The following is a 20,502-nucleotide window of genomic DNA, read 5'->3' as shown; positions in this document are numbered from 1 at the left end:
AGCTTATTACTCATCCTTCAAGTAAAACTTTTAAATTATACTTGTCCTGAATAATCAAGCACAAGAAAATAATTATGTATGTTGATCACATAGCAGCACTAACTGTATTAGTGACAAACAAGTGTTGCAGCACTGCATATCAGTAAATATCCCCCTTTCCCTATCCTAGCACAGACAGCATATTTTACCTGCTTGCAACCTCCCTTAACTCAAGATTAGTCTGTTGGAGAAAAGAGATAAGATTGTCCTTGAAGGCTGATAAAAAATCTAGACAGAAACTGTTGGGTTTTTTTATCCTTAGCAGTTAATGAATCAGTAAAGGAAGTTGTTATTTAAATAATCTCAGACTCAAAGTCATTGGTCACAAGATGCTTATTGGTAGAGAAGTGGAAAAAGAAAGTTATAGTTATGAGTTTGGCAAGTCTTAGACTACAGAAAATTTATTGCTAATTTTAAAAAGCTCTTTAATTGCCACACAGCCATAGCAAAATGATACTGTACTTAAGATGAGGGTCAATAATGTGATGGCTTGGGGAGAATTACATAAACAGTTTTATTTGGTTTAGTTTCTGTTCAGTAAAATACATTTTGCATTGGAATTAAATAGTTTCTGTGTAGTCTGCATGACGACAAGATTGAACATCAGTAGTTGAGGTATTTAGTAGCCATTCACTTCCTTCCTCTTGCATTTTTGTGTAGATGGAGTTTTCTCCTAAGAATGAAATTAGCTAGCTAAGGATCTCAGGGACTGGGGTGCTGGGTGGAAAAGAGCAGATCTCAGACTTTGCCTGCTGCAGGACATTCTTGACTCCACTAGAAACAGATTTCTGTTTGCCTTGAAATCCCAGCACTAAAAGGAGGTGAGCAGGCTTTGCAAAATTCTGGCAGCTTCTCGGTTGTCCCTCACTAGACCTTGAGCTTTATGCTCCAGAGAGATAACAAGGTCATCTTGAAAATCCATCGTCACACAAATATCTGGATTTAAACCGTTGCTGGAATTTTTACAAGGTGCCATGGTTGCTGAGAAGCTCAGACAAGTCCAGGCAGTTATCCACTGCTTGTTTGGACAAGTTAGTTGTCATGGAAAAGTAGCATTACACTCCTTCTGCTCTAGCCTATCTTTAAACACTGTCTGCACCACTCATGCTCTCTGGAAAAAGCTTTTCATTATCCAAAAATAATTTCAAAACGTCATGGGCAAAGAAAAAACCTGAGAATTAGAAACGGCAAACTAAAAACTAACCAGTTCGAGTTGAAGTGTAGCAACTATAGTACCTGTGAAAGTAACATACTTCCAAACGCCCTACATTTGAGATTCAGAAAATTGTAGAATGGGAGATGACAAAGAGCATAGGACGACAACGTCCAATTATCTTTGGATGCAAAGTTTTCTCCTAGTTCCATGTCTTAACCACCTCTGGAAATAAAACCAACTTGGAAAGCATGGGCGGCCGCTGAAGTGGAGCTGGTGCCCAGAGGCGCTGCTCGGCCTGAGGCGGGCGGCGCGGCAGCCCCGGCCCGGCCTGTGTCGCTGCCGGTGCGCGGCGGGCGGGGGGCGCCTTTCCCTCCCCGGGGCCGCTCCCCGCGGCCAGCGGGCCCAGGGGGCGCTGCGGGCACCAACATGGCGGCGGGCGGCGTGCGCGGCGCGCACGGGCCGCGCTAGAGGGCCCGGCGGTGCCGGCGCTCCGCCCGCCGCGGGCCGGGCAGCGGAGCGGGCGTGGCTGGCGGTGCGTGGGGATCGATCGCGGCTCGCTCGGGGGCCGAGGGGGCGCTGGGGGTCTTGCCGGTGGCTCGTGGGGCCCTCGGTGCTGGGGGGAGGGGCTCCCGCCGGGGGAACGGAGGCAGGCCAGGCCAGGCCAGGCCAGGCCGCGCCGGGCGGGCGGGCGGGCGGGCGGGTGTGGGGCGCGGGATCGCCGCTGTTCCTCCACGGCGCCGTCTCTCCACGCCGCCAGCCCCCCCCGCGCTCGGCGGCCGCGGTGAGTCAGCGCGGGCCGGTGGCGCCCGCCCGCCCCCCGCGGTGAGTCGGCGGCAGCGCTGCGGGTCATGCTCAGGCATGTCGGGCCGAGCCGGGCCGCGGCGGAGCTAAGCCCTGACTTGCCTCCTCTTGGCAGCGCTATATAAGGCCCGGCCCGGCCCGGCACAAACACCGCCGCCGGAGTCCAGCGTGCGGGCTGGAGCAAGCACCGAGGTGAGTGGGCCCCGCCGGCCTGGCGGCTGCCGCCCGCCCGGGTTGTGTCGCTGCGTGCCGCGATCTGAGCTTGTTCTCCGTTCACTGCAGGCAAATGTGCAATACCAAGATGTCCTCCCTTACGGATCCCTCTGTCGCCGGTTCGGAGCAAGAGGCGCTGGTCAGTAGCTGCTGGGCGCGTGGTTATTTTGCGTGCTTTTTGCAGAGTTTTTAGCGGCTAATTCAGAAGAATCCCTGTGCTTACCGAGCGATGGCTGGAGAAAAGCCGAGAAGTCCAGCCAGTGAAGGTGGTTCTCTTTGGTTCTGTAGGAAGCAAATTTTCAGCGTATTTGAGAGTACAGGGTGATGGTATAGGTCTAGAATGTTTCCTGGAGACGTTTGATGTTTTTTGCTTTCTTTTAATAAAAAGAATCCTATAATCCGATTTGATAGTGGTAAGTATTTTGGGTGGTAATTGTTAAAGATCCTATAGCTGAAGAGCTTTGGAAAATCTCCATCGTACAAAACATACTCTTGGTGAAATAATGGGAAGATTTTCGACTTGTGTTATGGCTTTGCATTTCTAGGCTTTCCATAATACAGTGACAGTTCTGCTGTTTTGTCCTTAGTTTTACTGAGGATTGAAGCCTTTTACACCTGCAATGCAAGTTACAAAACTGCATATGTACAATGATGGTTGAACTGAATTATCTTGTGTAGAAGGGTTAAGCTTAAAAGTGTGGACTTGACAGTAGAACTTCAAAAAAGTGAAATTGCAGAACAGCAGACTGTTCAAAATTGATTTTTTTCATTTGGGTCTTCCTTTTTTTTATATCATCATATTGTGATATTACTGTCTGCTGTCAGACCTGCACGGCTGCAGAACTTGGAGGAGACAGGAGGAGAGGGCTGGGGAGTAAAAGTGGGCTTAGGTGTGGATTCAGTTTTGAAACTGTGCCTTGCTATGCTTAACTGTCAGTAGTACTTGAATAAGTTTTTGTTTGCTTCCTTTATGAAACTAGTATATATGACACATGTTCTAAATAATTCAGTTCTTAGGAGGGGGTGAATGGACAGCTAATGTTGTCCACGAGTTTAGTTATTTTTTTCATGATGTGTAATTCTTGCAGCTAATATCTTGTTAACTCACTGAAACTTATGTTGGTTTTAGTGGGTCTTTGGAATGGAATGAAGGGTAGTTCCCCTCCTCCACCCTTCCTCAAACATTAATTCCTTGTCTCATGATATTTTATTCACACTTCCCTGTTCTGTTGGTTTTTTTTTTTACTTTCTGTGTGTTTATTTTTTTACATTTTATGCTATGTAATATATCAGGATAGCTAAATATTAGCCCGGTTTTAGAATGGTTACACTATTGTTAAAGAGGTGACTCTGGAATATACTGCTCTGGGAGCATCAGTGGCTTCACAGGCTTTGCTGTTGTGGCAGCCCCTGCAGCTTGTTCTCATCTGCTGCACTGGTGCTGGCTCAGCTGTGTGGGACAGTGCAGTTTGTATGTATGTGTGGGGGAAGTCATTTTTCTTGTTAAACTTTTCCTTCCTCTGCCTTGGAAATTGTCACAGACTGACTGCAGATTAAACTGCTGGCACGGTGACTGGGTGGGAGGCCATTGCAGAGGTAGGAGTGAGTGAAGTATGACAGAAGGGACAGGGTCTGCTGGTGCCAGCTAAGAAAAGTCTTCAGAGGTAAAGCAGCCCAGCTGGCAAATGCAAAATCAAAATCTCAGAAACTGTCACAGAAAGAGACTAAGAAAGAGGTGGACCAGTGTTTTATGACTTGCACTGTGGACCTAGCAGTCACAGAGTTCTGTTTCCATCCTCCCTCCCCTTTGGGAGTTGTGGTAATGGTTAAAGGAGTGAAGCTGAGTTCCCCAGGACCCAGCCCTGGACTTGGAACTAATAAACAAATTCTGTAGCTCCAGTTAAGGAGTTTGTATTTACCAGTATGTTGAGGTTTAACCCCCTGGCCAACTCCCCTGTTCATAGCACTAGGCCTGGCATTTTGTGGTATGGAATATCCCCTTGGCCAGTTCAGGTCAGCTGTGCTGGCCATGTTCCCTCATGGCTTGTGCACATCCTCACTGGCAGAGTGTGGGACACTGAAAAGTCCTTGATTTAGTGTAGCTACTTAGCAACAACAAAAACTTCAGTGTGCTGGGAACATTATGGTTCCTCTAAATCAAAAACACAGCACTGTAGCAGCTACTAGGAAGAAAATTAACTATCCCAGCTGAAACCAGGGGACAGTGAAAGACTGGGGTTTGAGCTAAGATGAACAGTGTATGAGAAGTTTAGTATGATTTGGTTCATAATATTTGCTTTTAAGTTTGAACTTTGCAAAGTGAAAAACTTGAATGAAGATAGGTTTTAATGCAGTTGTATGTTTGCCTATCAGATTAATGCAGAAGGAGGAAAACAGCTGGTATAAATAAATGGGGTTTTTTGGTGAATAATTAGTGTATTTTTTCTCCTTTCATACACAGGTTAAACCAAAGCCACTGTTGTTAAAATTGTTAAAGTTAGCTGGTGCTGAAAAGGACACTTTTACTATGAAGGAGGTGAGAACTTTTAACCACTAAAGATAGACTACAGTGAGTACAGGTAGATTGTTTTGGGTTGGGTAAATGGAGGGGGGCAGTGTTTTTCATAGTGTTTTTCATGTCTAGAAATTGAGATAAGACAGTGTTTATTCTCCTGCTGAATTGTCGTTGGGTATTTAGCAAGTTTCTCAAAAATCTGAACAAAAGTTTCTGGTGGCTAGTAGTAGTGTTCTTCTGGAATGATGGATGAAAATCTGTCAGCTCAAATAGAGTTTTAGGCAGAGTTTGAAGAGTAAATTTCAATGTATTTAATATGCTTTGTCTCTTACACTTTAAGAAATAACCTGGATATTTAACATCTGTATTTAATTTATTTCACAGGTAATATTCTATATTGGACAATATATTATGTCTAAGCAATTATATGATGAAAAACAGCAGCATATTGTACACTGTGCAAATGATCTCCTGGGGGAGTTATTTGGAGTAACAAGCTTTTCAGTAAAAGAACACAGGTAAAAAATGGGATTCTTTTCTGAGAGTCTTGTTGGGAAATAATGAAGACCATCATGCATATGTCCCTTTTTTAACTCTTCTTCGCATCTTCAAAGATGGTAAGCTCTCTTTTATGGTTACATGTAGCTAACTTGTACCATCTCTTTCTTTATCCCTATTTAAGGAGACTATATTCAATGATTTCCAGAAATCTGATAGCAATCAATCAACAAGGTAAGCTAGCTTAGGAGGGTGATTTGTTTGGGAAACAGCAGTAGGGAAAATAGAATTTACATAATGAATCTTGCAGGCATTGATCAGATAACAGTGAGCTCTCCACTATTAGCTGTTTGGCTTTGCTCACTATAGTCCAGTGCAATCACAAATGGTGAACAAAAGCAAACACTTGTTTTTTCAGGAGGAGAAAAAAATTGGGTAATTTTATTGGACTAGAACCAGAAAAAACAGAGAGCTGAACAAAAAGGCTACTAAATTACAAACTTAAGTAATTTGCTTGTATTTGTTATTAATAAAGCCTTCAACAACATACCAAGTTTTAATATGAAAAATAAGCTTCTTAAACTTATGCCAGCAATAAGATTAGGGCAAAGCCTCTTTTTTGTGTTAAAGTTCTGTTTTAATTTTCACAACTGAATGTGAAGTACATTTAGAGCTGGTCATTCTGAGCTATACTCCGCCCTGTTTTAAATGGGCTGTATACTTTTAAGTATCTTAGTGGTGATGTTGTGGATAGCCACTCCTTGAATGCAGAGTTGTTATACACAGTCCTGCAGTATAAAAAATGCTCAGTATAGCTGTAATTTTTGCCTAATATGGCGTCTGAAGCAGAAGTTAAACAATGGAAACCATTTTGTAAATTGGCCTCTAAATCTCTATAAAGATACCCTTTGTTTCTGATTTTTCCTAAAGGCAAGTGTTCAGCTGCTCTCTTTGTCATCCCCATTGTTAAGCTTGCAAACTTAAATTTTTCTTCCAAGTATTTTTTCAGGAAAGACTCTTTATTAATTCAGGATCTGTCTGTTAGTAAGCACATATCTTTAACAACAGCTAATTTTTCTTCTATTGTATGTCTTTCTAACTCAGGGTTCCTATAAGACAAGTAGTAAAAAGCACTTTGGAGAGGAGCAAGTAATTACATTTCCTGCCTATATTCTTTCATATCTGCGGAATCACAGTTTATGCACGGACTTCATTTGAAGCCATTTGTAACAGAATTCTGAGCTGCTTTCAGTTGACATTTCTTCTTTCTCCTCACATTTCCACTTCAGTAATGTTACAGGGAAGGTGCTGCACACACCTGGAAAACAAAAGAGCAGTGTGTTTTTTCCATTGTTGCAAAATGTCTGGACTTTAAGTTTTACTTAGAATTTACTTTTTCAGCCTGAAATTGAGTTTTTCTGCTATATTGTATTATGAGTTTTATTTTGGTTTGGTTTCAGACTCTACCCTTGGCGACACACCTGAGGATGATGCCACATCTCAGCTTGAGGAAGAAAATGTTGTTAAGGTGCTATTTTTATTTTATTTCGATAAATTTTCCGAGTTGTACATTCTATTCAGTTTTGCATGATAGTGTCAATGGTTTAATTTAGTAAGTTAATTATTGAATTTTACCTTATATTTATGCTCAGGCTTACTCAGTATTTCTGTTTTCAGGAATCTAGGCAAGAGTTAGAAGAGAACCAGACTTCATCAAGCGTGATTTCCCGACCAACTACATCTTCTAGGAGGAGGACACACAGTGAATCTGGTATCTGCAGATTTATGATGCAGAGCTTTCAGTAGCATGGCCACTTAGAGGGAAAAGCTACATTCTCTTGCCTTGCTGACTTGAAAGTTGCTGGCAAATACTACTCATATTTCTCTGCTTATCTAAACCAAAATGTTCAGTCTGAAAGAAAAACACAATTTCTTGCATTGCTCCAGTGTCATGTTACAGTTTGGATGTCTAGAATTGTTAGTAAGATGATGGAATAACTTACTCCACGGCTCTGTTAAACTTTTTCACATCAGCAGAACTTTATCAGTTGTGTTATCTTCATTATGAGAACACTTTTTTTAAATCTACTGATACCATCAAATTAATTTCAATTCCCTCTGTAGACAGCCACAAAATTTGAAATTTTGCTTGTTCACTAAAGCCAGTTCTTTGGATTTCAACTGGTTGGGGGCAACAAAGGTGTGGTAGTAACACAGAATGATTTTTGATACATTCAGGTACCTCACCATTAATTAAGCACTTGTTAAAACATCTGGTGACCTAAGCATCGTATTTGCCTCCCCTTTGTCTTTACTGTGGTTATTCAATAATCACTGGCAAATACATTTTCAAAACACAAAATGTTTCTTCTGATAAGTAGCAATAACAATCTGGTCATTGTACACCTGGTTTAGTTTCTCAATGGAAGTGTTCTCTACAGTTTTATGTAAATATTCTTCTGTGGAATTTCTTACATTAGTTTGTTCCATCACTTACTGTCTTGCCTCAAGACTAGGTGATGCACTTACCTGGGCAGTGATAACCTTCTGTCACTGCATAGAACTTCCTTTTCTTCACTTGCTCAGGAGCATTTTTCAGTTCCTCAGCTTTCAAGTAGTATTTTTTGTGTCCCTCATAGGCCACTGTTACGTTAAGTCAGTCCCAAACCAGTGCTGCGTTGCTGAGCGGTTTGCACTAAATTAAAAGAACATTTTAATGTTGTAACTAAAACTGATGAAAGGATGGAAAGTCTTGGTTAAACATCACAACCTGTAATATTTAGGCATGGCACAGATCACATAAGGTCCTGGGTTGTGCTTACTTATTATAGGTTTGATTATTAACTCTTGCCTTGCATCCATTTATTAGTTTGTTACAACCTTAAGAGTTCTTTTAATATAGTGTTTTTATATACACTTTTTTTCTAATTTATAGGAAATCTTCCTTTTAAACCACTATTCTTGTTAAATTGGGATAGTAGTGGCTCCTTTGGAGCCCCTTAAATAGAGTATAGAGACCTTGTGGTGATACAGTATCAGTACGGCATGGAGCCATGACAACTAAATGAGGACAACGATGGACAGGAGCAACCTTTGGGCCTGGGGGCACCAAGTTTGGTGGGGCTCTCAGGGCGGAAAAAAGAAAAGAAAAGAAAGGGGCTGAGCCAAGAAGCACCAAGGGAGAGTAAGAGAAGTCTCAAAGTATGTACAAGTGTTTTGTTCTCCTTTTTTTTCCTTTTTGTTTTTTAACAATGAAAGATTCAAGACTTGAAGACTTGTGGATTGTCACAGTGTGATTTGCAAGGCGAGGGAGAAGGTGGGCAACAGAGGGTTGGGTGCAAAAGGCACCTGTTGGGGAGTCAGCAGGCTCGTACCGAGGCCTCTTGAACCAAAAGTGGTTGACATCTTGGGAGGTTTTCACTCCGCTGCACTGACATGCTGAATTTGCAACACATTTTTTTATAAAATTGTTTTTTACCAAATGCTCTAGAAGTCAATGGAGCTGAATTTTGACTTACCTACCCCTAAAATGGCGTGCCCTTAGTCTTCACGCTGCTGTAGGTGATTGTTCCAAAACACGATGTATTTACGAAGCATTGTCTTTCTGCCTTCAAACCAAGCATGCTTTGTAAGCAGAGCTTAAAGCAATGCTTTCAGAGTTCAGCTTTTGCATAGTATGTCTTGAAAATTTTCTTGCTAGGGTGTGATGAAAGTTCTAAGAGCTTGTTACAAAAATCTTGTTGGGTAAATACAATTACATATAGCGCAACTATTCACTGATAAATATGTTGAGGTGTCTGAAACTTGAAGAACCTGAACTTACCTTGCTTAGCACAAGGTGTTCTGTATGCCTGTGAACTGGGAGCTAATTGCTCTATCTCCCCACAAGTTCTGGGTGGACTCCACAGCCCTCTGAAAGTGCCTTTCTGTCTGTTGCCTGTAGAGGGAGTGAGGACAAGTAAGATTTAATTGTATTTTTTAAAATTAGGAAGGGTTTAACAAGTTGTGTGTGGAGTAAAAATTCTTTTAAATTTGTGGTTGTCTTCTCTGTGGAGACTGCCATTTATAAGTGTACTGATGATACAAGTGGGGAAAGCCAGCCCCTGAAATACTGGTTTCAGAAATGTTTCACACTGTATGGATATAAGAGTTATTGTGTCTTTTTAAATAAGTATTAGTGTCTTTTTTGCCCCATAAAAAAAAATACTGTAATATTTTACTTTACTAGATTTCTTTGTAGTAAACTGTGTTTTAAGCTTCTGTTTAGAAAATTCAAAACTGCACATTGCATAGATGTTTTTGAGTAATAAAAAAAATTCTTGACTATGCTCAGAAAAAAGTTCTTCAGATGACCTGCACAGTGACAGAAGAAAGCGACACAAGTCAGAGAACATTTCGGTGACATTTGATGAAAGTCTCTCATGGTGTGTAGTCAGTGGTCTGTGCCGTGAAAGAAGCAATAGCAGTGATTCAACAGATTCTCTTTCCATTCCTGTAAGTCAAAATAGAAAAGTAAAGTATTTTTGTGGTACAAATTTTGCAAATGCCACAAGTGCAAACATGCATCTGAAAACACAATGTTCTTAATTAAAAGCAGCAGTGCCTTCAGTGGTGTCTGAGGAAAGAAAAGAGGTTGAAAGAAAAGTAGGTGTGTGGGTGGAGTGGGGTTTTTCATAGGTCTGCTGGCAAAGCTGAAGTGAAATTTTAAAAATATTAATGTTGAATGTTCTTTAAAAACCAAGATCCTCGCTACTTGCACAGTATGGAAAAAAGTCAGACATATTTTGTGTTTTAAAATAAATATTTCTTAGAATGCTAAGAGACAAAAAGAGTCATAGATATTCCATAATTCAGTGTTAGATGTTAGTTCTGGTACAGCTTTGGTAACTGTACCCAGTGGAATGGGTGCTGATGGTGCATTGTATTAATTTGCCATGCCACTATTCAGAAGTTTTGTATTGTTTTTAGCAAACACCAGGGCAAATTTGTGGTTCAATTAAGTCATGAAGAGCTGAACTAACAGTATTCCTAGTCACATATTGTGTTCTCAATTGACAGCACTAATACTGTATTTTCAGTCTTCATATTTTGTAGTTGTTAAGCCGTGATCTCAGATTAAACAAAGTTTATGAGAATAGGGAATTTAATGACACGCAGCCAAAAGATACCATCTTCTTGCATCTCTTCTTTCACTTTTTAGGAGGGACTTTCTGAAATAATGACTGCAGCCTTTCAGCTGCCTGTAGGCTGAGTGCAGTTTCTTATTAGGGCCAGCAAAAGGCTTCCAGACCTAGCTTTCTTTTTACCCACCTATAGTTTGTTTATCTCATTAAAAGTACTGTGTCTCACAGCAGCTGGTCCTTTTTCTTCCGTAGCTAATTATACTGAGTAGTACAGTTTTATCAGTAATCTTATGTATATGGACTGGTGAGGTTGAATGTGTGCTTTCTTTTTTTGTTTTCCTCAGGATCTTGATGCTAGTTCATTAAGCGAAAACTCAGATTGGTTTGACCATGGTTCTGTATCAGACCAGTTCAGTGTGGAGTTTGAAGTTGAGTCTATTTATTCAGAAGATTATAGCCATAATGAAGAAGGGCAGGAGCTAACTGATGAAGATGATGAGGTACTATCTGCTTTCCTTGTTTGACCCTGGGGGGAGGGGATGAGAAGGAAAAGGAGTTTCAACATGAAAAATTCCTGTACGTTTCCAAGGAGAACTCTGCAGGTATATTTGCAAACTGCATGTACTGGTGTCACAATCTGCAGCCAGTTGTTCATTAAATCAAATTACATGTTGGTGCAATTGGGTCACCTTTATACAACCCACCAGCCAGCGACTGAAACGGTGCTGAGGCTTTCTGCAGGCTCTGAAAAGGGCTGGATAGGAAAGTCTGGGTGCTTAACTGCTCTCACCAGCTGTTGAAGTCTGTGGCAGCATGTGTACTATAGACTTCCTGCATTTTTAATTCTAGAAGTCCATGTTGAGCTTTGACAACACTTGATACCAAAGGAAACCTTTCTGAGTAACTCTTTCCAAAGGGATATGTCCAAGTTTTTTTGCCTCTATGAATGTAAATGTTTCATAGAGATGTTGAACCAAAGTTTTAGGAATCTTCATTAGTAAGCAGGAAGACAGAAAAATTGTGATTACTGTAATTTTCAAGAGATTTCTAGAATGTCCGGAATGAAGTGACAGTGTATGTAGGGTTTTCTTCCTGGGTTAGTTTTCTGTTATTTTAGAGAGGTTAATCAGCTCATGGCAAGATTAGGTGAGTACCAGAGGCAGAATTCACCAGGGAAATACGTGATTGTGGTAACTGAGAGGCTGAATGGGACTGACTGTACTGATGTACGCCAAATTGTAGTGTAGAGCAGAGCTGCACCCTGAGAGAGGATGGTATCTTGGAGGAGGAAAGCCCCTGCTCCAGACAGTAGTTTTGGGAATTGCAGGATGGCTGGTGTTCAAAGGGGCCTCTGGAGGTTGTCTTACCCACCTGCCCTGGCTCAGGCAGAGCTGATTGCCCAGGTCCATGTCCAGGTGTCTTGAATATCTCCAGGGATAGCTTTGTAGGTGCTCAGGGCAACCCATGCCAGTGCTCCTTCATCCTCACAGTGAAAGGTGTCTCGTGATACTCAGAGGGAACCTCCTGTGTTTAATTTTTGCTAGTTGCCCCTTGTCCTGCCACTGGACACCACTGAAAAGAGCGTGGCTCTGTGTTCTTGATGCCATCCTTTCAGGTATTTACCCACATTGATCAGGCACCCTCTGCCCTGAGCCTTCTCCAGCTGAACATTCCCAGCTCTTTTAGCCTTTCCTCACATGAGAGCTCCTCTAATCCATTAATAATCTTAATAGTCCATCCCTGGAGACTCTCCAGTAGCTTGCTATCTGAAAATCTTAGCAGGTTAAAAATATTTGTGTTTTTAATTAAATGCCAAAAGCCAGTTATATATACATATATATTTTTTTTTTTTTAATTTAAACCAGGTTTATCAGCTGACTATTTACCAGGATGAAGATAGTGATGCTGATTCATTTGATGAAGATCCAGAGATTTCTCTAGCTGTGAGTAAAAACTTGTCTGGTGAAGCATTGTAAGTTGGGTAAACTGACATAGAATAGATCAGAAGGTATACACTAGTTCTATTGCTACCCGTGATTTTTTAAGAATTAAATTGACTTTGTCTATGTGTGAAGGTTCCAATACAATGTTTTAATTACTGTGATTATTAAGGAACCTTGGAGTTTTTTTTAAAATGGGTAATAAACTTCCTAATCCATTTAAAAAACCCCCATCCCACACTAATTTACCATTTCCTTGACTTAATGGAAGGAAATTATTTGGAGCCTAAATCTGACTTTCTACACAAAATGGAAAAAAATTAAAATCTTAGTCATGTACATTTAAAAAACTCTCCCTATAAGTCAGAATACCTAGTTTTATTGTCCAGCTTGAATGAAGGTGTCTGTAACACAGAGATGTGAAGGCAAGCCTTTTTTCAGAACAGTACTCTAAAAGAGGCCTTTACTACATGTGAGACCCTTCTTGAGGTATGGAAGAAATTGACAATCTTGAGGCAAAGTATGGAGATGTTTGTGAAAAAACACTGCATTCTAATTCTAGTGTGTCCTATCACCTTATTGATATTTTTCACATTTGACGCTTGAATTAGAGCTATTTTGTTGGAGCTGTGAAGTGTTCCAGTCCCATGATAGTCTGTAGGACTGAGGGACTTGGTGTGTTAAAGACAGGGCTGGCCACCTTCTGGAAACATAGTGCTGCTTATGTGTAGGAAAAGAGACCTGTACATTATTTTTAGGACTTAAAATTTGTTTTATAAGCTTTTGACGTTACTGATGTTTTTCAGGACTTGGCTAAGTAAGTTTTGGGTTGGTTTTTTTTTTTGTTCGATTTTCCCTACAGCTTGCATTGTTTCTAAGAAGGGTCTCTGTCCTTAGAAGCAAAATGTATTTTTAACGAAATAGCGGTTTCTTTTCTTGTAATCCATGGAATAACCTCTGAGAGGCAGATGCACCACTTTGTTTTTGCCCTTTTATTTTTTTCCCCTCTCCCCCCTTCCCGTCTGTGTTTGCCTTGGCCGACGTTGCTGTGCTGTGGCTGTGTCGGAGCGCCCTCTCCCGGCCGCTGTGTGCACCAACAGCGCAGCCAGCCGCCGGGAAAGGGTCCCTCCGTCTGGAATAGCTCCTGTTGCAGGAGTCCATGGACCAAAAGATGGGAAATTATGACCTTTTTAACGAGTTTTTCATGAGGGCCGCTGAAGAATTTTGTGGTCTTGTTTCTGCAGTTTTGCGTATGAAATACCGAATTGTTCTATTCATAAACCTATTGCAAAACAAAGGAAAGCCAGAGTCCTTTTAAAATAAGAACCAATTTAATCTAGAATTGTAAAATGGGGCCAAAACCACTGAATGGAATTTTAAAATTGTAAACAAGTTGATAGCTCAACATAATAATTATTTTGGCAGTAATAAATTGTTTATAATGTCTGAATACTTCAGTTGTAAGTGTTCCAAGTAGCTTAAGCTGTTCCAACCTTTGATTCACTAAAGGATTATTGGAAGTGTCCCGAATGCAATGAAATGAATCCTCCGCTTCCACGACATTGCCACAGATGCTGGGCCCTTCGTGAGGATTGGCTTCCAGATGAGAAGAGTGAGAAATTGGAAAAGAGCAAATTAGAAACCTCCTTTGCTGCAGAGTCTGGAGAAGGTTTTGATGTTCCTGATTGCAAGAAAACAAAAATGACTGAAGATAAAGAACCAGCTGTGGATGAGAATGAGGATAAAGCAATACAGCTTTCTGAGTCCCAGGAAAGTGAAGGTTATTCCCAGCCATCAACATCAAGCAGCATGTTCTGCAGCAGTCAGGAGGACTTCAAGGAACCTGAGAGGAGAGAAATGCAAGACAAAGAGGAAAGCATGGAATCCAGTCTGCCTGTTACCAGCATAGAGCCGTGTGTCATATGTCAGAGCAGACCTAAAAATGGCTGCATAGTACATGGCAAAACGGGACACCTCATGTCATGTTTTACCTGTGCAAAAAAGCTCAAGAAGAGGAACAAACCCTGCCCAGTGTGCAGGCAGCCCATACAAATGATTGTACTAACTTATTTTAGTTAGACATGTGTTGACTGGAAAGCAGCAAAAGAAACTTCAGAAATTGGTTAAGAGAGCAAGAGATTATTTTTGTATGCTTATTGGAAAATTAATATTTTGTGTCTCTTCGCGTTCTGTGTGAAAAATAATTGCTGACATAACTGCACTGGAGTTATTAAGAGGTTTGCCTAATGCTCATAAGTCAACTTGGAGATTTTAAATCCCTCTCAGTAGAAGTAACCAGGTCCTCTAAACCACCTGCCTCTCCAAGTGTTTTAATGTTCCATGCAAGTTAGTGACATTTGTTTTATTGAATTAAATACGTGCATTAAAACCCCAAATTCAATAATTGTTGGAGGAGAGACATGTTGAAGTGTGTGTTTCTGCAAATTCCTCATTTAAGAAAATATATGATTATCCAGGTTCCAGTTTTTGTTGCTTGGTGAAAACATAAGGCTCAATCAGACCCCTCTAACTAAGTGCAGCATGAAACGAGTCTCAACAGACAAGGTTAATGAAGGATGTGCTATGAACCGTCATGTCAGGTAGTAGTAGGGGACAGTTGTTTTCTTTTTCTGCACTTGTCTCTGACTTAGCAGAATACATTCAGCTGCATTGCTACATTCACTGTAATAAAAATAGAAAAGAAATTCCCCTTCATCTGCAGACACAATTAAGCTGTGCAGTTCCAGTTCACATTCTTTTAAGTGCAGTAGTCTTTCCAACTCACTGTTCTTATCTGTATCACGAGAATTCTGAAAATCTTTTGCAAGGTGCTGGCTAATTCAAAGTTGGTCTTGTTAGACCTGTCCTTTACTGCTTTTAGCTCTTGTCTCCTCACTGTACTTTGTCAAAAACTTGGTGAAACTTACCAGTTCTGTGCCCAGGGAGTCTGCTGCCTGCCTCAGTTCTGGGGGCCTTAAGGCAAGGTAGAGTGTGGGAGCCAGGATGCAGTAAAGATCACTCAGCTGCCTTTCACATGGAGTTTCTGTACCCTGTGAGTGATACTTACTCTTTTGGAAAACTGTGTTACAAGGGGACTTGTATATTTTTAGTACCTTTTATTTTTACATGTGGTTGTTGATTGTCTGACCAATAGGGAATGGCAGATAAACAGTCAGGGGAGTGCCAAGAGTGGAGATGTAGTTCAAGTACAGGAATTGTGCAGTGTTACCATCTTACAGGCTAAGGCTCAATTGCTTCCCTAACACCAGCAGTATAAAATTGCTAATGCCTGTGAGCTGGCACTCCTGCTCTCCTTAACTGCAGGGCTGCAAACGCCTGGAAGTACTCAGGAAAAGGACATAAAGAGATACAGGAAAGACTTAGTAAGTCTTTGGTTGTGACTTGGTTGAAAAGTAGTAACTTTATAGGTAAGGACTGAATTATTGGGATCATTCACATTTTGTTCATACATTTGAGCTATTTTGTTGCCAGTAAAAGATAGTGGTGTACCGAAGTTCTAACATAGTTCATTTTAAGTAAACAGAATATAAATGCCAGTTGTATTCATTCACATTCTTACTTGCACGTTTCTTGCCTCCTTCAATTTGTAAAGGGACATCAGGTAGCTGGAAGTTATTGGAAGTTTTTTGATCAGCAGAAACCTTTAATGGGTTTTATAGGATTTGATAATCCTTCAGCCTCAGAGAGAAAAGGCCTTTGGGCAGATAGCTAATTTTTTCAAAGAGGGATACTATTACAGAGCTACTTGCCCTACTTTGCACTTTCTATTAATGTTTTTTTTTTAATTTTTGATTTGATAAACTTAGGTGCTGTGAGGCTTGCAGAGGCTCTTCATTGCACCTGCAGGTGAGAGAGAATTATAGATGTGTGTATGCAGAAGCATCAATAACATGGGGACTGTACCTAAAATTTCATCTTCTTATGAAGCTTTGTCCACTGCGTTGTGTCCCATGTCCTCCCCTCTCTCAGCACGATGCCTTCTCTGCAGGGGCTGCCTGGCTGTGTGACTGCATGCTGGGGGAGCAGCTGTCCTTATCTTCTTCCGGTTGGGACAAATTGTACCATCCCTCTCGGCATTCCTTTCCAGTCACATGCCTTCTTTTGCAGAGAATAGCCCTGGAAATACCTTCCACTGGCTACAATGGGGAGGAAATGGGCCATTTTCATTTCTGCATCTGCAAATCACTGAGTGTTTTGGTTTGAGTTACATTCTATGGCTTAATATTATACTTAATGACTTCTAGTGCAACCTTGAATTGTTTGGTGTGGGTGCATGCCTTCCAAATGGAAGTGATGGGAAGTGATGCCTGTTCCTGCTGGGGACACTGGCAGGCCAGTGCAAGTGCAGGGCTGGTGCTCGGGGCTGTGTCTCAGTGGCTCCGGCTGTGGCCTGGAGCCTTTGGCTCTGCCTCCACCCTGGCTCCCGGCCTGGCCGTGCTCCTGTGTGGGCATGAGCAGTGAGCACCCTGCTCGTTCTGGCCCCTAAACACTTGGGTACAAAACTTCAGAGATCCTTATGTAATATCACACACGTTTTAATCTTTAATTTATTGCTGTTTGTAAATATACTTGTGCTCACAGTTGATGTTTTGAGCTCTAATTTATTGAATTAGTCTTACTGCTACATGTGTAGTTATATAAATATGCTTATTTAGTAAATCACAGGCACAAGAAGACTATTTTAAGAAATGTAGCATTAAAATTCAGAGAAATACTCATATTATATTGAGAAGGGAGATTTATGGCTATGGATTTTTTTTCCTTCCCTTAAAACAACTTCTGCATTGAACCTCAACAAGATTTATTGAATAGAGAAGGTGCTGGTCCAACCTCAGCATAGTGAAAATATTTTGGTGGTGTTTTGCTTTCCTTTGGAATGCTTTTGCATCCCTCAGTACAGGCAAGGAGCTGACTGACTGCTTCTGGGTGCTGGTAACATTGGGGTGATGATCCAGGAGATGCAGGATGGTGGTGAGAGGCTTTCAGGTTAATTTGCAAAGGTGGAAATGACTTTTGCCTTTGGGCACATGACCGTGAAGGTTGCAGGGGAGGCCAGATGCCCACAGGATGCGTCTGTATGCGATTTTCAGTAATTTTCTTAGTCTCTTCCTCCTTGCACATCAGGTAGACAGTAGTTATGTACAAATGGTGCAAGGACTTGCATTTATTTTTTTTAGAAAGTACAACAAACCTACTTGCTGTTTAAATACAAATCTTTTAACTATTTACCTATTTGTTAGTATTGCCATTATATTAGTATTGAAATCCACCTCACAGCAGCAGGATCATGGGCTGTGCTGTCCTGTGCCTCTCCCCTTAGCAGATGATTTAGAAAGGGTAAAAGTGCTTCAAAATGCTCACTGGTGAAAAGCTTACATTCCTTCTAAGAGTGTGGTACGATTTTATCAGAGTTCTGTTTGCTGCACGTTTGTTCAAATGTCACTGTCTCTGAAGTGTCTGTGGGTATGAAGATTTTTTTCAGATTTTTTTTCTCTTATGACTAATATGAGGAAGAGAGAAATTCCTCGTTCTTACAGAGAGTGTCAACAAGAAGAATTGTTTCAGAAAAATGTATCTTACAAAAGAGAGATTAGAAAATTATTAAGACCCTAATGAAACTGAATAAATAGGATGGAAATAGGGGTGAAGATTTTTTTCTTCCCCATCTTAATCTAAGGCTGCTGTTGTGTTGGGGTGTAACTTTAGGTAGAGTTTATCATTTTAAAGCAGGTAATTTATTCAGCATATTAACTTGCCACACACATGGTGGGACAGGAGTTATCCCTTATCCCAGGAAGGTACAGCATTTTGTTGTGCAACATTTGGCCTGAAAAGGGGCATTTGCTGTTGTGAGGGTTCCCTGTGGGGAGGATTATATTGGACAGTTGATGGGACTTGAGGAGAGGCAGCGTTGTCATGGAGGGGCTGTAGGGCAGCCTTGGTCCTGCAGCACAGCAGAGCCTTGCTGGAGCATCAGCCCTCTCCTTTCCAGGGGATTACCTGCCCTGCCTTTCCAGCTCCTCCATACCAGAGTCCAAGGCACATCTTGTTCTTTAAAGGTTGCACAAGCAAAGCACAAAACCCAGCTTAAGGTTTTAATAGTGGATTGTATTTACCGAACATGAAAAATTGTTGCTTTTAACTACAGTGTGGGGGTTTTGTTAGGGTTTTTTTTTAGCATAGATGCACTGAAAGCTTCAAATGAATGGTTCTTTGGTGTATCTAGAGCTATATTATACATGTGAAATTTGTCAGTGATACTTAAAAAGGTGGTGGCTCCCCTGTTGAGTAGATGTTTTAGCTTAACAGCCTGCTTTTAAAGGATGCTTCTTGGTCTTGAGCCATATAGTGGCTGTCAGGATGATGATTACTTTACACCTAAAATACCAATAGCTTTTCTAAAACCAGAGTCTTTGTTGTCTGACTACACACAGCTGGGCTGACTGTTGAATAGAGTAGCTCATAGTGAATTTAAATAACTATGCAACATGCTTTCAAGAGCTTGACCTGGTGCATTACTTTCCAGCTACCCAGTGCATGTATGACCACAGTCAGTAACCATTAAAATGCAAGTATCCACTCCAATTGCACACAGTATAGACCCATTTATGAGGAGTTCCACGTGTGTTGCATTTATCTTTCAGTTTTCAGTTTTTCCTTTTCTGATGAAAATTGAGTACTGTGTTCCATTTAAAAGCTTTAAATAAAGATTTGTTTATATACTCCATGGTGCTTTTTTTTTCATGTCAATTACTTGATTGTTAGAAGTTCTAGTACTTTGTTTTCACACAGATTCTTACTTTTGTGAGCCAGCACACAGGCTCTTTCTGCCCCCACTCAGCTGCTGGACTGCTGACTTCTGTCAGATTTCTTTGGTTTGGGAGATTTTAACTCAAGGAATCTCTCGGTCTCCCTGCTACAAGTGGCAGGAGCAGTGATGGGATTTAGTGGATAATTACTTCTCTGTGTGGTAAACAACCCACAGCAGATCAGAGGGTGAGGAAAGGTAGAAAATGCAAATGGATATGAGGAAAACATTCAAAAACCAGTCTCTTGCACACACAGCCCTCATTGCTATTGGCATTGCCGTTTCGAGTTCTGAAGTGGATTTGCACACTGAATGTGGCTGCCTGGCAGACAAGTGGCTGCTGCCCAAGTGCCACAGCCCAGCTGGAAGGGCTTGGTGTGACAGGCACCAATGCCTCAGGAGAGATTTTAAAAGGCATTAAAGGATTAACTGAATTCCTGCATTTTTTATTTACTGTATACAGGAAAAGATAGATGTTTCCAGAGATAATCTTTGCTGGTTTACTTTTGAAATTGCTCAAGAAAATTACTGGCAGATAAAGCTTTAAAATAAACACAGGAGATGGTACTAACTGGCTTTTCTTGAAAAATTTTCTGTTAATTGGGCAGCTTCAAAGGGCTCTGAAAATGACTCGCAACTGGCCAGGCAAAAGGAATCTGCTAATCCTGCCTGCAGTACAGGCTAGCCAGGGGAAGGCTGAAAGCACCCTCTGTAACTGGAGCTGGCTGGTGCCTGGCTGGTGTGCCTGCCAGCTCCTGGCATGGCTGTTCAACAGTCCCAACAGTGGAGCAGCAGGGCTGGGAGGCTGTTGAAACAGTACAAAGCCATTGCTAAAACTATTCAAAGAATTCTGAATTGTATGCGGTTCTGTGCCACAACAAATTCAGTTAAAAATGGACACAGTATAAAGCTGTCAGTGACTCTTTCCACATTGCTTTCAGCAGCTCTGCCGTAGGAGAACATGGTTTTCAGAGCCACAAATTCCTCCCTTTTGCCTGTTGGTGTGGATTATCATCCAGCTTCCATATCAGGGCCCTTTGGTAGATACTCACATTTCATTTTCATCTTCTTGTCTTAAAACATGTCTGTGTCACTGGCCTTTACCTCATTTGAGCCCTGAGCCGTCTCTTCTGTCCAGGTAAGAAAGAACATATATAGAAATGCCATTCTTCATTTATAGCAGTGGCTTTATTATGAGAAATTAGTATTGAGCTGATGACTTACAGTCGTGTGGCGCCTGAGCTGTTGGCTCAGTGAGGAACCTGAGCTTGCATGAAACATTGCAGAACAATTCTCAATGTTTTGGAATTTGGGAAAAAAAATCTTCAAAATGTTTTTGTATTTTCTGCATCAAAATTCTACAGTTATCAGCATAGAGTGTCTGAAAT

At 41.2% G+C, this 20,502-nt stretch overlaps 1 protein-coding gene across 1 annotated transcript; it reads left to right on the top strand.

Annotated features, from left to right (window-relative positions):
- The first annotated feature begins 2,168 nt into the window (after positions 1–2,168).
- MDM2 (MDM2 proto-oncogene) lies at positions 2,169–19,031 on the top strand. The gene is made up of 11 exons (XM_066550056.1): positions 2,169–2,188; positions 2,279–2,348; positions 4,671–4,745; positions 5,109–5,242; positions 5,407–5,456; positions 6,683–6,750; positions 6,900–6,993; positions 9,556–9,716; positions 10,690–10,845; positions 12,211–12,288; positions 13,795–19,031. The coding sequence occupies exons 2-11, from the start codon at positions 2,283–2,285 to the stop codon at positions 14,362–14,364; spliced, it is 1,452 nt and encodes a 483-aa protein (XP_066406153.1). The 5' UTR covers positions 2,169–2,188; positions 2,279–2,282; the 3' UTR covers positions 14,365–19,031.
- The last annotated feature ends 1,471 nt before the right edge of the window (positions 19,032–20,502 follow it).

The sequence above is a fragment of the Molothrus aeneus genome, chromosome 5, assembly GCF_037042795.1.
Source record: "Molothrus aeneus isolate 106 chromosome 5, BPBGC_Maene_1.0, whole genome shotgun sequence".
Taxonomy (NCBI): domain Eukaryota; kingdom Metazoa; phylum Chordata; class Aves; order Passeriformes; family Icteridae; genus Molothrus; species Molothrus aeneus.
This window is presented reverse-complemented; position numbering and strand designations above follow the sequence as displayed.